This window comes from Melanotaenia boesemani, chromosome 8, assembly GCF_017639745.1.
Source record: "Melanotaenia boesemani isolate fMelBoe1 chromosome 8, fMelBoe1.pri, whole genome shotgun sequence".
In the NCBI taxonomy this organism is placed as follows: domain Eukaryota; kingdom Metazoa; phylum Chordata; class Actinopteri; order Atheriniformes; family Melanotaeniidae; genus Melanotaenia; species Melanotaenia boesemani.
Window position 1 is genome coordinate 21,827,739 of NC_055689.1, and position 21,045 is coordinate 21,848,783.

At 38.4% G+C, this 21,045-nt stretch overlaps 2 protein-coding genes across 3 annotated transcripts; both read right to left on the reverse strand.

Annotated features, from left to right (window-relative positions):
* Window positions 1-2,529: 2,529 nt before the first annotated feature.
* Window positions 2,530-20,314, reverse strand: LOC121644566 (alanine aminotransferase 2-like). 2 transcript variants are annotated; one of them, XM_041992607.1, is made up of 12 exons: window positions 20,137-20,314; window positions 15,427-15,613; window positions 11,459-11,548; window positions 11,173-11,281; window positions 10,864-10,997; window positions 10,515-10,758; window positions 9,837-9,916; window positions 9,613-9,749; window positions 9,344-9,518; window positions 7,949-8,104; window positions 5,985-6,097; window positions 2,530-4,516 (listed from the first exon to the last, which is right to left on the reverse strand). In XM_041992607.1, exons 1-12 carry the CDS (start codon window positions 20,169-20,171, stop codon window positions 4,426-4,428), a joined length of 1,551 nt encoding a protein of 516 aa, XP_041848541.1. In that variant the 5' UTR covers window positions 20,172-20,314; the 3' UTR covers window positions 2,530-4,425. The 2 variants fall into 2 exon arrangements, with proteins under 2 accessions (XP_041848541.1, XP_041848540.1); XM_041992606.1 differs by lacking the exon at window positions 20,137-20,314 and having other exon boundaries at window positions 15,427-16,026.
* Window positions 17,699-20,130, reverse strand: fuz (fuzzy planar cell polarity protein). The gene has a single exon (XM_041992608.1). It carries the CDS (start codon window positions 19,816-19,818, stop codon window positions 18,532-18,534), a length of 1,287 nt encoding a protein of 428 aa, XP_041848542.1. The 5' UTR covers window positions 19,819-20,130; the 3' UTR covers window positions 17,699-18,531.
* Window positions 20,315-21,045: the final 731 nt, after the last annotated feature.

The window sequence follows — 21,045 nt, forward strand, 5'->3', positions numbered from 1 at the left end:
CCAAAAGGACATATTTTGGAAATAACTCTATAACGAGATGAAAGCCCCAAATCATTATAATAAAAAAAGAAAATAATTCTTTTAAAGTGGAAAATACTTTCTTTTGCAAATTTTTTAAATGAAATATTGTCAATGGGTGATTCAGAATATTAAAAATAAAAGGTTTTGGGGAAATGTTATTAATGATTTTTCTTGATCAGCCAGTTAATTAAACCCAGTACTTAACTGAAAATAATAAATCCAGTATTATGTTGTTTCACTTTTTCAGGTGATATTGGATTGAAAACAAACACAATTCTGTGCTAGAAATCACCAAATCGGCTCAGTGATACTTCTGAAAAACAGAGAACTCAGCTCATCAGAGAAGCTACATGTAAAAGTGGAACTCAAACATACAAAGAAAAACTCAGAAATAAAGTCCAGAAACACTGCTTCCTTCATGAACTTATTGATGATGGATTGAGGTGAAATAAAAAATTTAAATAAGTATTTTATTCAAATCATGGACACTCTTTGGGCTAAAGAGAAGCGGGACCACCCGGTCTGTAAATGCCAGCCAAAGACAAGACTTTGACCAGACAAAATGACTCTTATGGTCATCACTGTCCACACATACAGAATAATGAAGACAATATGATTGTCAGTTCACAAACATCAGTGAGACGCAGCATGCTGTAACAGTCAGTCACATGAATCTCCTCATATGAGTCTGTGCCCTGTGAATACAGACTGGTCATTGTCATAGCCGGGACAGCCACATGACAGCACTGATGTCTGATGAATAACTGTCCCACTGTCGCCCTACATCCTCACCCGAACTAATGATGACCTTTGATTCCCAAAAGATGTCAGGAGACACGAGAAAAACTGCAAACGTAGCCAATTAATTTTGGGTGAAGAGGACCGAAACGAGTGAGTACGTCAAGCAGCTAGAGTGAATAGTGAAGGGCTCCAGGAAAGACAAAGCTCAGGGTAATTAGGATTCAGAAGGCCCTTTGTCAAAGATAATTAAAGCTGACAGCCACTGTGGACTAGAGAGAGAGAGAGCAGAAAACCCCCTTCAAACTACAGGCCTCACTTTTAACACACATTTCTCACCATCCCTCTGCCTTACGCACACACCAAAAACTGCAGCACCATCCATCATTCCCGCTTGGTCTAAAATTGCACACTGGGCATTAAAGCAGATGACAGATCAACAAGGCAGAGTATAAAGCAGTAGCAGTATGTGCATGTGCAGCTTGTTGAACCAGAAACAAGTGTAGATAATTGAATTAATTGGTGGCGGCAGCTTCTGTTATGTGTAGACAGCCCACATCTCACCATCTTGACCCCACTCTTTCTCACTAAAATGGAAATTTTCTACGTTACTTGGTCAATTACCTGTTAAGTCATAATATGACAAGAGTTGATCATTTACTTGGCTCAACAAATCAACACTACTAATACAAGACTGGCAGCTCATAAACTGGATTACAGTGGCCATTTCTTTATTTTTTTTCTGTGTGGATTGTTTTTATTTGTTTTTAAGCTGCACTTCTCAATATTTTCATATAAGAAATTGATCAAATGACAGCTGAAAATAGATAGCCAGCAAAGAATGACAAATAATTACTCAGCCATAATGCTATAAACTTTTTTCTTTTTAACTCGTTAATTTTGTTTTCTGCTCTGCAGCAGCTCTATTTGTACCCATCTCATTTCAACTGTCCAAAAGACTAAGAAGACAAGAATAACATTTGCAGACGAAAAAAGTTTTAGGCAGATGTGAAAAAAACAGTAAACTAAGAAAGCAGGAACATTCTGTGACGACGCTGTAGGGCTGTCCTTTCACAGGGCTAGTTTACAATGTTTACTTTCATGTACTAAAACCCAAACGCTGTCCATATGGTAAAAAAGTGGCAGCTGCAGTTCAGCTGGTAGAGTTCATCTTCCAATCCAGAACAGTAGTAGTTTGATCTCCAGTGTGTCCAGTCAGAATTCCTGGGCAAGAAACAGCCTGCTGAGCTTAGTGGTGAATAAATGTACAGAAAAGGTTCCGAATACTGTGTACAGAGTGCATAAACAGAATAAAATGATCTTTATGAATGTTTGTGTGGATGAGAAGCACATATAAAGCCTTTTGTAGAACCTAGACAAGGTTAAAAAGAAACTACATAAGCCAAACAATTCTTAATAAGTGCCTCTAAAATCTTAAGCATAACACGAAAGAATAGCAGAGAATTCTGGGGTTTACTGAGCTGACTTGAAGTAAGAAATAAAAAAATTGTCTGCAGTGTGAATACAACCAGCTTATGAACATATGTTGTCCTTTGAGCATCTCCTTTAACTTTTTGGTCACTTGAATCAGTTTATGTTGTCCATTTATAACCACTGGTGCTGTTGGATGTGTGCTTTGCCTTGCTGTCCCACTGAATTACCCAACATCTTCATCTGGAAGAATCCTTAGTTTCATGGCCCTGAAACGTATTGATAACATCACAACTTCTTGAAACTAGAACTTAAAATATAACATGTAACATTACACAGTTGGTTTAACTATTTTTATTTCCAAATGAAACAAGAATTATGCCCTTAAAATGCATGTGTCAACAGTTTTAACCATCACTGAAAGTATTAAAGGCTTCTATGTCATCAATTTGTTCTTTATGTCTTTTTAGGATCTGGGTGAGATTTCCACCTTGATGACAGGCCTAGTTCCTTTTGGTCTCAACTAACAACAGAAGTGCAGACTAGAGACTTTTTTAATTGTTCAACAGAGTTTCTGGAAAAGCTAGGTGAGCTAATGTGAGTGTCCCCAGTGGAGACTCCCTGGTCAGCATCCATAGACACAAGCATGGTGCAAAATCTGCTGGAGAGTCAAGCTGCTGGCAAATCTGGTTGGTACTAGAAATATGAAAACGTCTTAGCATGGAATTAGTCGAGATCCTTTGTCCTTGAAAAATAGTTCAGGGCGAACTTCAATCAGGCTAAAGGAGAACTTTCCAACAAGACAAGTAACCAAACTCCAGATATAAGAAAGGTACATAAAGCAAATATGATGGCAAAGAAGCCTTCCAATGTTCAGGAGCTGGAGAGCACTGCAGAAGAGGATCGCTCCAAAATCCAACAGCAAGAGAACTGCTGGTAACTATGACAACCATCTTAATGCCATGTTGGCAAATACAGTCTTTGCTACTAACTGAAAATATGAAATTTAAAACAAACAAAAAACACAGACATAGCAAATCTATTCAACTGCACGTGATCTAAAATAAAGAAAAATCTAATGAAGCTTAGCAATCAATTTTTGAACCTCAGAAGCAGCAATGATTATATAAGTATGACTCAAGTTAATTTTTGTTCCTTACCTTACATGACATGAAAAAAGAAAAGAACTGTTGTCAGCGTGGTGCTAATCTAATCAAGAGCTTACTGATGGCCTCTAACAAGCCTATATTAGTGTGAAAAAGCAACCCCCACCCTCATGCATCATCAAGTAAAGGTGAGTTTCTTTGCTAAAGTAACTTTAAAAAAGGCATAAGTGCTTTTTTCCCTTCACAATTATGGATTTTGACTTATATTTAACCCACCGGTTATCTGGAACCTGTGACATTTTGTGAATGAATCATTCTCTTTCAACCTACTTAGGATGCATAATAAAAAGAAAGGTAGGAAATGACTAACTTATCAGACTGAGGTTAAAAATGGTGAACTTAAAAACAATTTGACTTCTAAAAATGATCTTTTACTACATTTGCCAATTGAAAACACCTTCAGTGGGAAGATGTGATGCAGAAATGACACAAAGATGTCACCATTAATGTTCAAAGGTTAAAAGAAAAGCTAAGGTTTTCTGGTATACAATCCAAAAAACCCCACTACCCAAAACATAAGACAAATATAACCCATTACTTTTATTATGCCTCTACAAATTTACTTCCTACTGAGTTACCATGCAAGCAGGACTTTTTCTATATTCTGAATGTCAAGTACAGTCTGCAGGAATGAAGTATATCAACCAGTTATACATATATTCAGTTTTTAAGCAGCGCTACCTTTTTCTTCACTTGTACCGCCTTTTTGCTAGCTCGACATCAACACATTTAAGCTATCTCACAAATTCACAGGCCCAAAGTATATACATCTTTCAAAAACTGAAAATCACGGACAACAAATGAAGACATATTTTGTAAACCAAAACTGACGCAGGGTTGACTTATTTCATTTCCAATTTGGTTTCGTGGTCTGACACAAAAACGATGCCTTGCGAAAAAATGTCCTAATGTGACAGTTATAGAGGCTGAAGTGCGTCATCACAGAGACCACCAGAGCCATCGTAGAGAAGGCACTTATTAGTGACAAATAAATTCTAAATTGGCTTATACTTCTCATTGTGATTGGCAACATCCCTCTTTTGTGAGTGAACGGGACATAGGTGGAAATTTAAGAATACTGCTGAGTGAACTTTTGGTGAAACTCCTTCACTTTGTTCAGCAGGATCTTCAGTTTATCTGTCGGTGGCAAGATGGTCATTCTGGGCAGGAGAGAAGGAGGAAAAGAAAGGCACAAATTCACATGAGAGTAAATTTATAATTCACAAATTGCAAACCACTAAATATGCAGGGTGACAAAAAATGTTGTTAAAGCAAAAGTACTGTGTTTAAATAAGTTTTTAAAATCAGGTACATCTACTTAAGATTACAGCGTCTTCTACTGTGTTTAATAGCAGGTTACTCATCAGTGCTCAGCGAGCCAAAATCTGATTAAAAAACACTTCTTCTGTAGAATAATTTGACACTGTTCAGATTCAGTTTCCCTTAGCAAGAACAGGGTGTTAGTTGTTTTTTTTTATCCATCCAAAAAGATACAGATAAGTCACAGGTAAAGCCTAAGTTATGATTGAAGAACAAAAAAAAGGCATTTTCTTAATAAACACTTTTTCTTTACCTCAATGGAAAACATCACAAGGATAGAAATCAAAGACAGATAGCAGGGGGAATTCGTAACTTCTGAAAACAGAATCAGACCACACTTGCTCTAAGCTGTGATGCTGGTTTGTTTTAGTAAATCTATAGATGTTTAAAATCTATTCAGCAGAAAGAGCATTAAGTCGTGCTTTCTTTGATGCACCATATTTATAAAATAATATTTTACAGAAAAGAAAAGATACTTTTCGATCACTCTTGTTGTTACTATTACTGATAGAATAAAAGTCTAAAAAGGCAACAGCCTTTTCCACTGCAGGAACTTTTTCAACCTTGGCGAATTAACACCCTAAAAGTCCCTCACCCCAAAACTTTCCCAGTAAGAAGCACCTAGTAGAGGGGTAGGGCTTGTCAGATTTCTCAGGGCTGTGTGCTGAAGAACTCTGATCTACTTTGAACATATATGTGCAGCGTTCTGCATGCCCATAAAAGTTGGTGTGTGGCTGCGAACATGTTTATTTTACTTTGAGAAACTTAACTCAGGGTTAAAGAAGCCAAAGGACCACAGCAGATAAATTTCAGGAAATAAAAATTCCTGGAAATTTTAAGTAAAGAAAAGTAAAGAGGAAAGTAAAGGAAAAAAAACCCTATAAAGACTAAGTTTTGTGACCAAAAGAAAAAGTGAGATCATATTATCTGCTCTTCCTTTTATAAACAAGGGTCCAACGTTCTGTGGGTGATGAAGGAGGCACTGTTGCTCGTGTCTTCAGCATTTAGAGAATTCAACCAGCTTTTAGTGTAGCTGCCGCTTATACATGTCTGGGTTCTTTCACTCTTTCAAAAACCTTACTAAGTAAAAAAAAAAATTATCTAACCCCAGGACAACAAGCAAGGCTCATCAGAAGCAGCATCTTACATTTGACACAATTACTCTTTGAATTTAGAACTTCGCAGACATTTAACTTGCAGAAAAAAGAGAAATATATAAATTTATATAGAGAAAGGTAAAAACCTAAAACTCATTTTATGGTTTCTAGGTATAAAATCAGTAAGCGTAGCAGTAAAGGGGTTCTGTACCTGAAGTGGTAGGTCCCATCCTTTTGGCCAAAACCGCTTCCAGGTACGAGGCAAATTCCAGTCTCCTCCAGCATCTTCATGCAGTAAAACATATCTGGCTGCTGCCCATTTTCCTAACAGATAGAAATGGAAAGCTCAATGAATGGCACTTAATACACTGTGGGTATCATTTCTGTGTAATTTAATCAGGATTTACACTAGTTCCTTTTTTAATAAGTACAGCTACTTTTGCTGTTAGCTTCATGCAAGTCACATGAGAGAAAACTGTACTTTTCTTTCAGAAAAACTTCCTCATAATGCAAGTGTTTTTGCCACATTGCTTTCTTGTTTGCCTTATTAATTAGCCTTCATTGGATATGTGCTTTTAGTTTTATTTAATTGACATGGAAACTATTTAAGCAGAACTGAACCAAGTTAAAACTGAACATGCTCAATGTGGTTGTCCTTAGAAACCAAATGTCCACCGCTGTACTTTAAAATGAATCATACTGTAGTTTATTAGTCAGTGCTCTAGTTCTACAAAACATTTCTATAAACCTCTTCAGTTCATTTCTTGCTGTGTTAATCATCTCGTTCTTCAGTTAATAGCGGCTCTTTTCCTCTTTTGCTAATTTTCTCCAGTTATTTTAACACAAGTGCCCTTCAAACTTACACTACCGGTCAGAAGTTGCTCTAAAACTTCTGTTTTTCTTTTTTGTTTGTTTGTCTTGTTTGTTTTTTAAAAATAGGATTTCAAGCAGAACAAATTCAATAAATATCTTGAAATGGTACAAAGGTAGGTGGTGAACTGCCAGAGGTTAAAAAAGGTTACCCCAAACTGAAAATGAATGCAGATTTCAGAATTATGGAAAAAAGCCCTTCTCTGGGAACCAAGTTGGTGGCACCAATTCTTACCAATTCCACCTTCTTCTTGTTAACTTATAACCCTTCTGTCTGCTTTAAAGCAGTGTTGGAACACACTGTGGCAACATACCCTCAGCAGATTTATTTTAAGAGAACTACAAAGTAGTGTGTTAAAAGGCAATTAACAAAGAGGAAGAGTTAGACCATCATCAAACGTAAAAGCACAGGTTTTTCCAATCAATAAAAAAAAAAAAAACAGTTAAGCTTTGATTTATAAACAGATTCCATGTTTTCTGTTTTTTTTTGCTTTTTCTTCTATACTTTGATTTCAGAGTACAGTGAGTCTTTGAACTCCTTTGTTTTCAATAAAACTAAAACTTCAGACCAATACTGTACATGACGCCAATTAACTTGGTCAAAACTTTTCCTAAATCATTCAGAAAGTTCTTAAAGAGACCCAACTTAAATAATAGACGGGTATTTCAAACAAGAAAAGTTCATTTGAAAATTAACAATGATAATGTTGACATAAAGGAGCTCTATCTTTGTAAGTGCTTTGAAGAGATTTGCTAACAAAATAGTGGGATCAATATGGTGAGCAGAGTCATTGGATTGATCAGGCATCAGTAGGTCAGGCTGACTCTGACCTTATCCTCTGTAAGGCTAATCAGATTTTCAGTGGCTCTGTTCTTCAACCTGACATGAAATTCCCACAGAGCAGTAAACTGTAACACTGAAGTGAAACTACCAGATATTGGAAATCATTTGTTCTCTTTAGCAAACAGTATGGTGGATGCACAACATGCTGAACTTCTTTAAAGACTTACTAAGTCAAACACAGTGCTTTGGTTTCCATGTTGAATGAGGTACAAGCCCGTATTTACATTGTATGTACCAGAGAATGAGAAACAGTACTCAAAGGGCTGCTAAAGAAAGAGAGACTAATAATAACAAGCAAACATATGAAAGAGTAATAGATTAGAGGACATGTTTGGTTAATAATTGTATAACATAATTTAATTACTTTCTTTCCTTTTTTGCTGCACCCAATCAATGCAATTACCTTGTGGCAACAATACAGTGAAACTCATTGGAAAATTTACAAAAGGTTCTGGACTGACCGTGGCTTCTTTGACAGCCTTTTCAGGGATGGTTATGCGGGGAAAGGAGTACATAGCACCCTGCACAGGATTGCAGCTGATGCCTTGCACAGTATTGAGAACCTGTTCTGTAAGTTTGGCCTTCTCTGCCAAGGTACTTAGAGTGGCTGTGCGTTCCTAGAAGAGAAAAAAGAAGAAGGTGAACTAAAGAAAGATGGAACTAGAATAAAAAAAAACATCAGTATTATTTGTGACATTGGGATAAACAGCTCTGAAATAAAGATATATATATATATGTTGCAATACTCTGTACTATCAAAGTTCTCTTTTATTGTGTGATCTAGTGTTTCTGACATTAAAAAAAAATCCAAACTTCTGTGAGAATACAGATTAATACCTATGCCAGATACTGGACAAAACAAAATTAAACAGTCATTATGTGAATATGATCTGGTAAATAGAGACTCGTTTTAAAAAGTAGATAAATAAAAACATTGCAATATTCTGGTAATCAGTGTGCTCTGAAAGTAAAGATTAAAAAATAATATAAAGACTACAAATGAAATACTGAAATCTTGTTTAATTAGTTGTTAGTCTTTGTTGTTTTTGCTTTGAGAAAAAAAAAATGCTCAGTTTGAATTTGATTTCAAGTCTTCAGAGGCAAATACAGAAAAGAAGTCTGAGCCTGTGACTGAGTAAGAAAAGTAGCTTCAGAACAAGTAAAATTGTAAATCTGACATTGAATGGCCTTGCTCCTCTAGCCTCAGGCAGCTCTACAATAAAAATATTATTCTGTGGTGGAAATCCCTACATGGGCTCAGGAATGTGTTGTGTGCATGTGCAGTGATGCACATGGTGTGTGTAACTTGTGCATCAGTGAAAGCATCATTCATGCTAAACAAATTCACAAGTTTTGACATAGCACATGCTGCACTCCAGACAGAGTCTCTTTTAAGAAGGGGTTGGGCTTTCTTTAAGAAGACAAACTAAACTACAATGTAAAAGAGTTCAGGTCCTGCCGGCAGTATAGACCTGTCAAACACTGAAAATATTTGGTGAATTATAAGTAATAAAGCAAATGATGTGCCTTGAACTGTGGAGCAGCAAGAATAAGGAAACAGCTAATGGTAAAAGCATAGCAACTGGTCTCTTCAGTCCCTACAGATAAATAAAGCATTGCTGAGAAAAATAGAAGCAATGCAACATGGAGTCCATTTAAGACATTTACATGAATTAATCTTTACATCGATCTAATCATAAATGATCAAAATGTCAGAAGACAGAATGCCACAGTCTCCTGAAGAAGAAGGAAATACCTAAAATATTCTCATACATTTTTCCTTTTTTCTCCACATTGTAACATTTTTACACAACATCAATTTTTTTTACTAGTTAGAAGCACTATAGTCTGTTTACTTTGATAAAGCGTTGATATGAAGGTTCCCCAGTCTGGGGGGGGTTAACCACCAGGTCCATTAGAGCCTGTCCTGGAACAGGAGGACACAGACGGACCGACAACAGCTTCGTCAGCTGAGCCTTCACCTCGTCGTCCATGTTTATGATTTCCATGTAACCTCCACGGAAGCCACACCTGGGAGGAAGGAAGATTTGTGAACAGTGAACTCCTCTTCAGTGTACACGTCTGAATAAACTGAAATTCTAAGTATAAAAATGAGAAGACTTACTCTCCCATGTAACACTTGGAGGTGGAATGGAAAGATGCTAGCTCAACCGTTTCTGAGTACTCTGACCCCATCTCAAACAGAACCTTCTTAAAAGAGTGAAACTGGCAACCCTCAGCATACACATTATCCTGGTAAACCTAAGAGTATGGGGCAGAATATCACTCGTTACAGGGTGAAGAAGACATAAAAGATGATAGTTGTTCTAAAAGACGCTAAGACAGTACCTCATCGGCCATAAGGAAGAGGCGCTCCTTTGCAGCAAATCGGATTACTTCTTCAATGCACTGTCTGCTTTGAACCTGACCTGAGAAAAAGAAAAAGGCCTATTATGTTATTCTGGTTAAAGAAGCAGTTCTGTTGTTCTGCTGCCATCTAGTGGTCATTTTTAATGACAGAGGAGAAGTCTCATGCAACAATTGATTATAGTCCCATAGTCTGTCTCTATTGCCTCCACCTGTTAACAATTTCAGAAAGACATAATGCTCCAAAAAAATAACATGTAAGAGACCAAAAGTTCAGTAGATTTTTCCAAAGCTTCATAAACAGTCTTTTGGCGCACTCAGCAGACTGAGTTTGCTCAGCTATTGGGGACATGGCTCATGTGTTGCTGAAAAATTACATTTAACAAATATTCTTAGGCCCCATGATGACAACAAAGCTATCTTCAAAATGACACAACATAAAGTTCAAAGCTCCATTTTAAGCTAGTAGCTTTACTCTGAGTTAAAGTAAAATTTGTATAAAGTACATAAAATGATGATTCGAAAACACGTTTTTGGACTATCAAAATGTCAGTGGTAGAGCAACAATTTATGTGTTATGTGAAAGTATTGATGTGCTACTTTTAACCATAACTGCAAGGTATAATAAAAAAAAAAAAAAAAGTTAAATAAATAAATTACCAGTAGGGTTTCCAGGGTTGATGATGCACAGGGCTCGGGGGTTGCAGTAGAGTCTGGCCTCATCCACAGCACGCTGCAGCTCACCGATGTCCAGACTCCAGCACTTTTCTTCATTAAGGTAATAATTGATCTGCACGGCACCCAGCTCTGCCAGTGCAGCCGAATACAGGGGATACTGAGGTATGGAAATCATGACACCAGTACGCATCGCACCTTCACCACACACCAGCAACTTCAGCATGGTCTGAGAGTGCAGAAGAGGAAGGCAGAAAAAGATAAACACAAGTTAATATGAATCTAGTCTTCTCCTTCCACGTTTGTATATATCAGAATAAGAGGCATGATTTACCACAATGCCGTCACTGGCCCCCGTGGTGAGGTAAATGTTGTCTGGATCGCAGGGCACACCACCGTCCCGTCGCTCGATGTAGCTGGCAACATCTTGACGCACGGAGTCTATGCCTTGACTGGCACTGTAGGCACCTGACAGATTCATATGGAGACAATGCAGTGATACAGCTTCTATCACAACAAAACATAAACACAAAGCCTAAAATATCATGCAGCCAGTGTAAAGGTGTGATAATAAACACCGGTAATCAGGGTTTGATAAAGCTTAGTGTGTTTGAGAACAAAAAACCATCACATTCATACGCACCCATACTGTTCCCTCCACAGGAATTCAGAATGCGGCAGGCTCTACTTTTAGCATCCTCAGGGAATGTGCTGTCATTCAGCAGTTCGGGATAGGAGCAAAGAGCCAAGACCTTGAGACAAAGAGATGTGTGTATGGGTGTAGAATCCAGCATGGATTACTACATAACATAGAAACAAATGCCAGACACCAACTTATTTAGGGAGCAAAAAATCTGTTTTATATCTACTAGAAAGACAGAGTTGCTATATTTAGATGAAAGATTTGGGGGGGGGGTTTGGAAGCTGACCTGTCGGAAGAAAGTGATTGGTTGCTGACCCATAGCATGTGCGTCACCAATGTTGGCCTTTATGACTTCTGCAAAGGGCTTCTTCATTCCCTGCCAAAGATAATCAAATGTCCACAAAGGTAAGTGACAAAAAGTGAATGAACAGTTACGGTGCTTGTTAACGTTTCTTTACAGGTAACAACAATGGCACATTTTAATAAAAAGTAAAAAGACAGGAATGAACAAAAATGCCTCTATTTGTCAAAAAATTAAGCTCACTACAAACCCTCACTGCACCTTAACAACCTTGACACAAAGACGCATATATACACATATTGCACAGATGCATACATTCGTACTATTTCCGCCAAGGTGAAGGTAATTATTCTTTCACTCATAACCAGTAGCAGGGATTTATTATAAAGCCTGTCATTTGGATTGTATCAATAAATTCTCTACAACTGGAGAATAAATAAAAAAGAAACATCTACTCACTTAGCTTTTTTGTCTTTTAGATGCGTTATACAAAATGACCTTTTGTTCTAACTAAAATTTGACTATATGCCACAGATTTACGGTTATCCAACAATGAAATGAAAGTTATGAGGCCTTCAAACAAACTTTTTTAAAAAAACTTTACAGAATACTGTAAAACAAGACATTACAGCATCTGGGTCTTTTTAGTGGTTTCCTGTTTTTTTTAACACCTGCAGGGGCAAGTGTTATTAAAAATACATATATATGTATTTTTATATTGACACAAATAAAGAAATATTTTACAAATCTGGGATACATCTAAACATAGAAAAAACAAAACAAAAACAGAACAACTAAAAAAAACAAAAACAAAAAACAAACAAAAAAATAAATAAAAACACCGATATTCAAAGTTATTAACTCTACCCTCATCTGCAGGATCACATTTTAAAAATATCTAAAGACTGACTAGCTAATGCAGGTGTGAGGCTTTATCCATCTCCGTGTCACAAGGAATGCTGCCTTCTTCTTTTCTTTCATATACAAGTAAAATCAGCAACATTTTAGCTAATTTGTTCCTAACTTAATTACTAACCTCAATTTAATCAATTTTGAAAATTTGTTGTGATAATTAGCCCTAAAGAAAATGCACATGAATTTCACGAGGGAAGCTAACTTTAATAGGAAGGTTGAGAAGGAGACATTAACTATCTGTGTGGCAAAAAGGGAAAAAAAAAGTACTTGTACTTGCAGCAGCCTTGGTTGAGATAGTGTGTGTAAATATGGTGACAAAGTTTCAACCTGAGCAAACAACCTTATCATACTGTTCCTTCTGACACATTAACACAGAAACATGCATTAAACAGACCTTTAACCTTCTTGCTGTAAGCTGAAAAAAAGAGCTGGATACATGACATGAAGAGGCATTAAGGAGCATGTTGAGATCTTTAGTAGAGTTCCTAACATAAAAGTATTCATCTCCTAATCTCCAAGCCAATTATATATATATTTCAGAAAGTTGATCCCTGGGCTGCAGAGGCAACTGACACAGCACAAGCAGACACACACACACACTCCTTACACCAGATGTTAGGAACACTGGTGGAACCTCTGAGCCCCTGCAGTAATCAAAACAACCTGTTTGTTTGATTTGTCCAATCCAGCTGAGATTTGACGAAACCTGAGTCTCTGGCTCTCTCATTGGTCACACATAAGAGGCGTCTCTCAGGCTGAACCAATAACATGATACAGCGTGAATAACTCCCCTTTGTGAAAAGACTCTCCCATTGATAGGTGTGATCTTCTGGAAACGTGCTGACCTCTGGTCATCCGGACTAACTTGAAAAGCCAATGACGATTATGTCCTCTGTCATAGATTTTTTAAAGAAAAAACAAACACACCCATCGAACAATCGTCCGAGAGTAGAGAACTGTTTTATTTCACTGTCTTAACAAAATGGATATTTTTTTGATGATGCACAAAGATGAAAACTCATATCAAACTACGATAAGAAACTTAAATTTACACTTTGACTTTGGTATTTATTTTGGTGTTTAAAAACTAAACTGTGATCCAGATGGTTCATACTCACAAAAGCAACACTGATGTGTCTGAAATTAAAGCTGATAAAAACTTCGGTGTTTCTTTCCACTAGAATATTGTGTGGAAATTATCTCATAAAAAACACACACACACTTGTCTGTCACCATGGTAACACTCTCATAAAAGGTCTCCATTCAGTATCAGCTATTGGCTCATTAAGACAAAACAAAGACCAGAATGTAATAAACTGCACGTGAAGCCTTTATCAGTGAACTTGTTAACTGGGAAAGAATGTGGGCTCAAAGTCTGTCCAGTTTCTAGTCTTTCTGAACCACACACGCTTCTTTTTTTTTTTACTTGTTCTGTCTCAGTTCCAAAAAAGAAAAAAACAACAAATGTGTAGGAAACAGAAGTAGGGGATCAGAGTGCGTCTTTGTGTTGTTTAAGCCGCAGACAAAAAAAAGAGACCACTGTGACCTGTTTCCCAAAGTAATCCAACACCATCAAAAACAGTTTGATAGAGGAAGCATTCATGAATTAGAGGGGGAGAGCTGCTTAAACTTAGAACAGCAATTAAGAGTCTTAAGTGAACAGTTTAGTGCTTCTGAAAAGTTTTGAATAACATGAGAGGAGTCATAAGGGATAACTTCTGGTTCAGTTAGAGAGGTAAAAAAAAACACAAATCCTGTGTCCCAGATGAAAATAAAATAGTTTATTTTCACTTGTAAGAAGTATGAGATTTCTAATTAATCTTAACTTAAAATACACCAATCCCTCAATAGTTAGCCTGGGTTTTACCTGCTGGATCAACTACAATGTTTTCTGCTTTTTGAGCATCCAAATATCTATTCTATCACACCTGGTTACACTCCCCTGCATTGCTGAGAAGAAATTAACTGGAAGAAAACTGAATAAATCCCAGCCTGGTAGGAGATCAGGGTCTGTCAGAGTAAACAAAAAGAAAAAAAAAACACATCTAGGGGGTCAGTGAACCATCTGGTTAAAAGGTTGACACTATCATTACAGCCCTGCTCGCTAGCGTTGCAGAACCTGTTCACATACTCATTCTTTCCTGAGCAAAGCACCCAGGAGAGCACACGTTTCACACCAGACTGCACTTGGTACACCAACAGCTGCCACATCACCATAAACTGTGAGGAAGAGATTGAGCTGTTGTTTGGGGGGAAAAAATACAAAACAAAACAAGGAAACCACCATATCACTGACTAGACAGGATTTCTGATGTGCATTAAAATGTATTTATGGTTAAAATGGCAGAGAATCCAACATCAATAATTAGAGAGAAGCATCTGATCTCAACAGAAGCTTAAAATGCAACGACAAAAGTTTACATATGAAACAATTTGGAGGTGGGACAATGAAACACAGATGAAGGTAATCTTACAAAGTCTAGTACAGACTGCAGTCTTTTCCATTAGCAGTTGTGGTTTAGTAACAGGAGGGGTGCACCATACATCAATAAAGAATGAGAAGGGTTTAAAAACAGGTTATAAATCATCTGTAAGCAATTGAGACAGACAGGACTGTCCCAAATAGTGCCAACTAGATCACATAGGTCCACAGTGTCTAACATGGTCAGTCTCAAATAACTAACCGCTGGACTTTGATAAGTGGGTGTGAAAGCAGCCTGCCAAGTGACAACAAAAATGGTTTACCTCTTCATGATAATGATTAGATCTTAATGGTAAAGAGAAACTGTGTGCAGCTCACAAGAAAACTGAAGTCCACCTCAGCAGAACACTGAATGCATGTGTTCCCTTCATTATGTCATGAAGCTAATTCATATTTAATATGTCAAATGAGTAAATATAACTTTAATTGGTTAGCTGGAAATAGAAACTTTTTTTTTTTTTTCACACACACACAGGAGATGTTAATGTTTAAAAAGTGAACTGAAACACTGATTAGTAACAGATGGCATTTACATCAGAAGGCCTGTTATACAAACCTCACTGAGCTCCCTCTCCAGCTCCACTGCTCGCTGCACGATGGGCCCCCGGACGGCGTATTCCACCTTCTTTACGGTGGGGTTCATGGTGTCGATGGTCAACACCTTGGCCCGGGACATCATCCCATTCTCAGACATTTTCTCTTTGGGAAGTCCACAACGCGTCGTGCTCAGACTCGATAAAGCTCTGCCGGGAGAGGAAGAGAACAGAGGGGGAGATGTCAGTGTGCGGATCCTGGGAGCACCACCGGACCGATGGGCTCCATTGCTACCGGCTAACAACGCGCTCCGCCCCGGGCTGAAAAACCGAACGCTTCTGGGCGATAGCAGCTGAATCCGTGCGGCTGACATTTTACACGCGTCTCTCCACAAGCTGGTTAAGTTTAAACGTCTCTGTGGTGCACAGCGTCCTGGGCCTTGCCGGTTACCACACACGGAGTGAAATCAAAGTTGTGTAATTTGAGCTTCTACGCTCCTAAAAATGACTAAGGGCTCGGACCTTTGGACCTTACAAATGGGGCTTAGACAAAACTGCGCTAAAAACGCAAGGTGGCCCCCTACGCACCAAGTGACGCGCTGTAACAAAACTTGTGCAACTTTTAGGGGATGCACACATGGTAAAACCACAGCCAGAGAGCGTTTCCCTCCCCTTTGCGTGGCTTTATAACCACCGTTATCCCACCCCTCTTTACTCCGTTATCCCACGCACCGAGATGCTGTCAGAGTCGCTTCTCCGGTTACTGAGCCCGAACAGCTCCAGGTGACTGTCGTGGCTCTGGGGTACTGACAACAAACCAAGGGAAGCTTCCAACTTTGCTCCAATATCAGAGCGCAGCACCTTTTGTCCAGAGAGCTCCATGCAGTTTGGGAGGAGACTGAAGGCAACGAGATGTACTTCATTATTCCAGACGCTCCTCCTGCTTAGACCTTAGCCTTAAAATGTCTCCTGTTGCTGAGATGCATTGATGTAAAGTGATGTCACAAAATATATAATTGAATTAAAGAAATCTTGTAAATGTTTGGAAAAAATCAAAATAGCTTGTGATGTATCTTTAGGGCAACAGATTGTGTTTCTGTTGCTTAGCAGTGCTTCTAGCAGGGTCAGATGTCCCTTTCACAAGTTAAACTGAGATGTTAAGTAATGCTGCACACCAAATGTCCTGGCCCCCTGTCACAGAAACTTAAGCAATAAATAAAAAGTGAGCTTTTCAAGAAAACCATCTGACTATTAACCAGGTTAAGCAGTGACCAGGGTAGGGGAAATAAATAGTTTTAACATGGGGAGAGTTGTAACGCCACCACTTAAGGATGAGCTTGCAGTCACATGAGCATTTCAATGTTTACCCACTTCTCAATCTCATAAGGTTGATGTCAGGGCTGAAAACAGCCACATGCAGACTTTATTGAGGAAAACAGATTTTGAGTTACTAAAGTAATTTGCTTGACCAACAACAAACTTTGATTAGTACTTATACAACTGAAGATAAAATCATATGACCTACAGTAAAGTAAATTGTGTTTTGGGTAAATGTTAAACATTTTACCATTTCTAAATTCAAACCACTAAGCTGATAGTTAGTTAAACAAGTGGTTATAAAACTTTTTTTGAACATTGTACTCCCTGTAGAATATTGTTTTTAGTCAGGAGCCACACTCAGCACAATTTATTTTCCAGAGGGCATTGAGCATTCATACTTTTATGTAAGTTTCCTCTAGTAGACTCATTCACATGCACAGACTCCTAAGTTAAACATACAGTGTTTAAGTTATGGTCAGCTGAGAGACTTATATTGTTATGGATTGTTCTTTTATTGAAATATGTATTTTTAAAACTTATTCTATGGTGTTGCCTTTGTTTTTGTTTGTTTTATCAAACTGTTACAACTATCCCAATGTGTGTTACAACCCACCCCGTAGTGGCGTAGGTTGTAACAAAGACCCACCATGTATTTAACTCAAAATTTATATAAAACTAACTTTAACTTTATATAAAAGTTTAAGAACTGTAGCTTTAAGATTCAGTAAGTTACAGATGCTGAAGCAAAAAGTGTTAGAACTAGTCTCCACTATTACTGATCCGTAAAGTCACTTTTAATAAAACTTTCACAAAAATGTCAAAGAGGAGCAAATTTCTTTAATATTCCTTCTTGTTTTTAGAACACATTATCATCACCAGAAGAATTCAGTAGGATTGTATGTTAGTAGTCAAATTCTGCTTCCAAAAAGCAGTCTGAATAAAATGTAAACAAAACCCACTATATTGATATGAAAATACAACAAAGACAACATATGAAATGTTAAAAGCTGTTTTTAGGTATACATTTTGAAATAGATTTCAACACATTTCAAAAGAAGTGCAGACAGAGGCAAGTTTACCGCAGTTACATCACTTGAAAGGTAATCCGTTTCCGAATTCTTACTTATTATTTCACCTGCTTGTTTGGTACGTCTTTCCTGAATTTTGTTTTGTGACATACAAGATGTTTAGCAGGTATGGAACGCAGGCAGACCAGTGTAGTCAACCAATTTTCAAACCATTTGATAAAACTACCAAAACAACAAACAGCAGGCCCTTATTGATCCCAGTGTGACAACTTCACATTGTCAAATACATTTTAGATAAATTATTACAGTGAACTCTGAGTATTTGTCAAGTCTTACCAGTTTTTAGTACTGTAAAACAAGTTTGGAAGACTGTATAGTTAGTCTTAAAGGCACAACACTAATTTAATGCCTGGCTTAAAAGAAAAACAAGCATTAAAGCACTTTCACGTGTTTTCATATTTTCAGCAGTGTAGCAGCTGTGTGTAAATAACCATTGTTAAAACCTTTAACAACTTTCTGTTTTCTACTACCATTGCAATTTAACCTTTCTTTTTTTTCTCAAAAGATGCTAAGATAGAAGCTGATATTTTGGCTTCTGGATTTGTTTTTCAATATTTAAAAGTGTTTAAATTGCAGCCAGTGATCAAGAAAAATGAAAACATCCCCTGTAAATCCACAATAGTGAATACTAGCTGTTCTCCTACTACCCTACACTATTAATAAGTCAAACACTGTAGATTTAACCAAAGTGAAAATGTTTAATCTAACTCTTCAATTCAATTAAAACCCTGTGGCTAAAATTATATCAGAGAGAGTCTGTGTAGCTACTGAACGCAGTGCAAAGGTGGGCACAGATGGTAATAGAAGCAGAAAGAGCTGATGCTGTTGGGTCTGAAGTCCATAGCTTTTGCACTCTTCTGTAACGAGATAGCACTGCTGAGGCTGGTGGGAGAATCCAAGGAGGAACTCATCAGTGTGTCCTCTTTGGGCCTTCTCCTCAGGGGAGACACATAAAGTCTCATCCTGGGTGAAGTAGCGTGATATGCTGAAGATATAGAAGAGCTTCAGTAGTTCCCAGCGGCGGGACGTAGAGAGTAAAGGGTCATTAAGTGGATGATAAGTGGAAGTGTGCACACAAGAGACTGAACGGCGAGTTTCACGGTTTATGAGAAGAAGTGCCAATACATCAGGCCGCAGGGTAACAGATCCTGGTAAGCAGCGCTCTCCAACAGCAAGGCAGTCTCTGAGGGTCTCCACCAGAGGTGACCAGAAACAACCCACCAGCTCAGTCTGGGCTCTGTGCAGGGAAGGTGTGGGACCGCACAGAACACACACATCTGCTCCAGGTAGCAGCTGGAAGCGGAGCAGGCGATGGGCCACAGTGGGGCTACCTTGGGGAAGGAAAACTGGGTAATCACAAGAGACTGATCCAGATGCAGAGAGGGAACGTATCAAAGCAGAAAGCAGGACAACTTCTTGCGGTGCCAGGCGCCACCACTTCTCAGTCGCTGTAGCTATCCGCCCATGGACAATGAGGCAACCAAACTCGCTGTCAACAGCTTGAGCAAATCCATCCACCGCCTCTTGGAGAAGAGCAGAGTTTGGCGGCAGCAGTGAATCAGCACAGTGTGTAAGGTTTCCCAAGATACCCCCTTGACTCTCTTCAAGCAGCTGATCAATGAGGCTGAAGCAAGACCGCAAGTCCTTCTTCAGCCTTTCAACATTCCTGAAATTTGCCAGCTCATCCTGCCCTAACACTAGCACCATGCAGTTCCACACATTCTCTAGAAGCCGTTGTAGACGGATGTCATCATCTTTATTGTTGCATGGCCCACTTACAGCAATGAGCATCACACTGTCTTGGAAAACTCTCCACACCACCTTGCCTCCACCCTCGGTTTCACAACAGGATAACACTACTCCCTGTCCTCCTCCGAACATGTGAACGCCATTTAAGGAACCGATGACAGAGAAGGGCAACTGTTTGGAGGCCCCTCTTGTGAAAAGAGGAACACCGCTGCTGGCCGTGAGGCAGAGAAGCTGGGTTGATCCATCCTGAAGCATCATCTTGGTTTTGTGTGGTTCACGCCTATTTGTCAGCTCAACAAACTCGTTTTACAACTGTGGCAGATTATCGAGCCAGTCTATTAACGAGTTTCATTGAGCCGGTTGTGTAATGATCAGCGAGGCAAAAAATGCACAACGTTGCATCAGCGACGGAGAGGCGTTAGCATCACATAAATCACTGAGCTGGGTACAATAAACGACACAAGATAACATGTTACAAAACTAGCTATTCTAACTAAACAGACTCCCGCGTTTAACTGGTCACTAGCTCTTGTTGGCTGGCTTTATTTAACATGCTAGGTTAACAAAAGAGGTTACCGTCGTTTCCACAGTAACGCTGTCCCATGATTCATTCTTTACACCAGGGTGGGCGGTTTCATTTGGCTGGTCGAGCTGCAGTCACAAGACACGAGTTCCGCTATAACCGCTAAAGGAGCGGAACAGGGAGACAGACCTGGGTTCAGCACCCGGAGCTCGTGGAAGCGAGCTCACACAACATGGAACTGACAGTTACTAACCCACATCTCGCGAGAGTCAAACTAGTAACTCCCCGGGCTCGCGAGCAGATCGCGCTCTGTAGAGATGCTAAGCTGCAACACAATGGGACCAAAATCTATGACGATATAAAGTTAATATCAAAATAAAACACTATTGTACCTAAAATCATTTAGATACTTTTCTTTACCAGAGTATTTCCATTTTATGCAGGGGAGTAGGGGTAAGAGAGGCCTCACTTTGTTTTAAAAATAATTGACAACTTCATTACTTTCAGGCCAAAAATTTACATTAAAAAACTAACTGCAGATGAAGTTAGAATTTGCCAATAAATACATAAGTATTATAAGTTATAAGTAAATCCTACTTTCTGTGGGATGACAGAGATCAGGACAGTATTAGTACATCTCTCTAGACTTCCTTTATTTTAACACAATGAGGGAAATTCAATACAGGATTGATCATTTTCATCACCTGTTTGTCATTTTCTCATCTACATATAGTTCTAAAAAACAAAAAAAAAAAAAAAAGAGAGAGAGAGAGAGAGCGAGAGAGAGAGAGAGAATCTGTGCTGGGGCTTCAAACGAGACAGACATATTTATTCTAAAGATTTCTACATAAAATATATCTCAGGTAAACAATATGAAATAAAAAGTATCAGGTGATAAATTTGCATAGGCACTATCATGTCAAACATTTTCACTTGCGTTTTTAAATAACACATTTTACTTG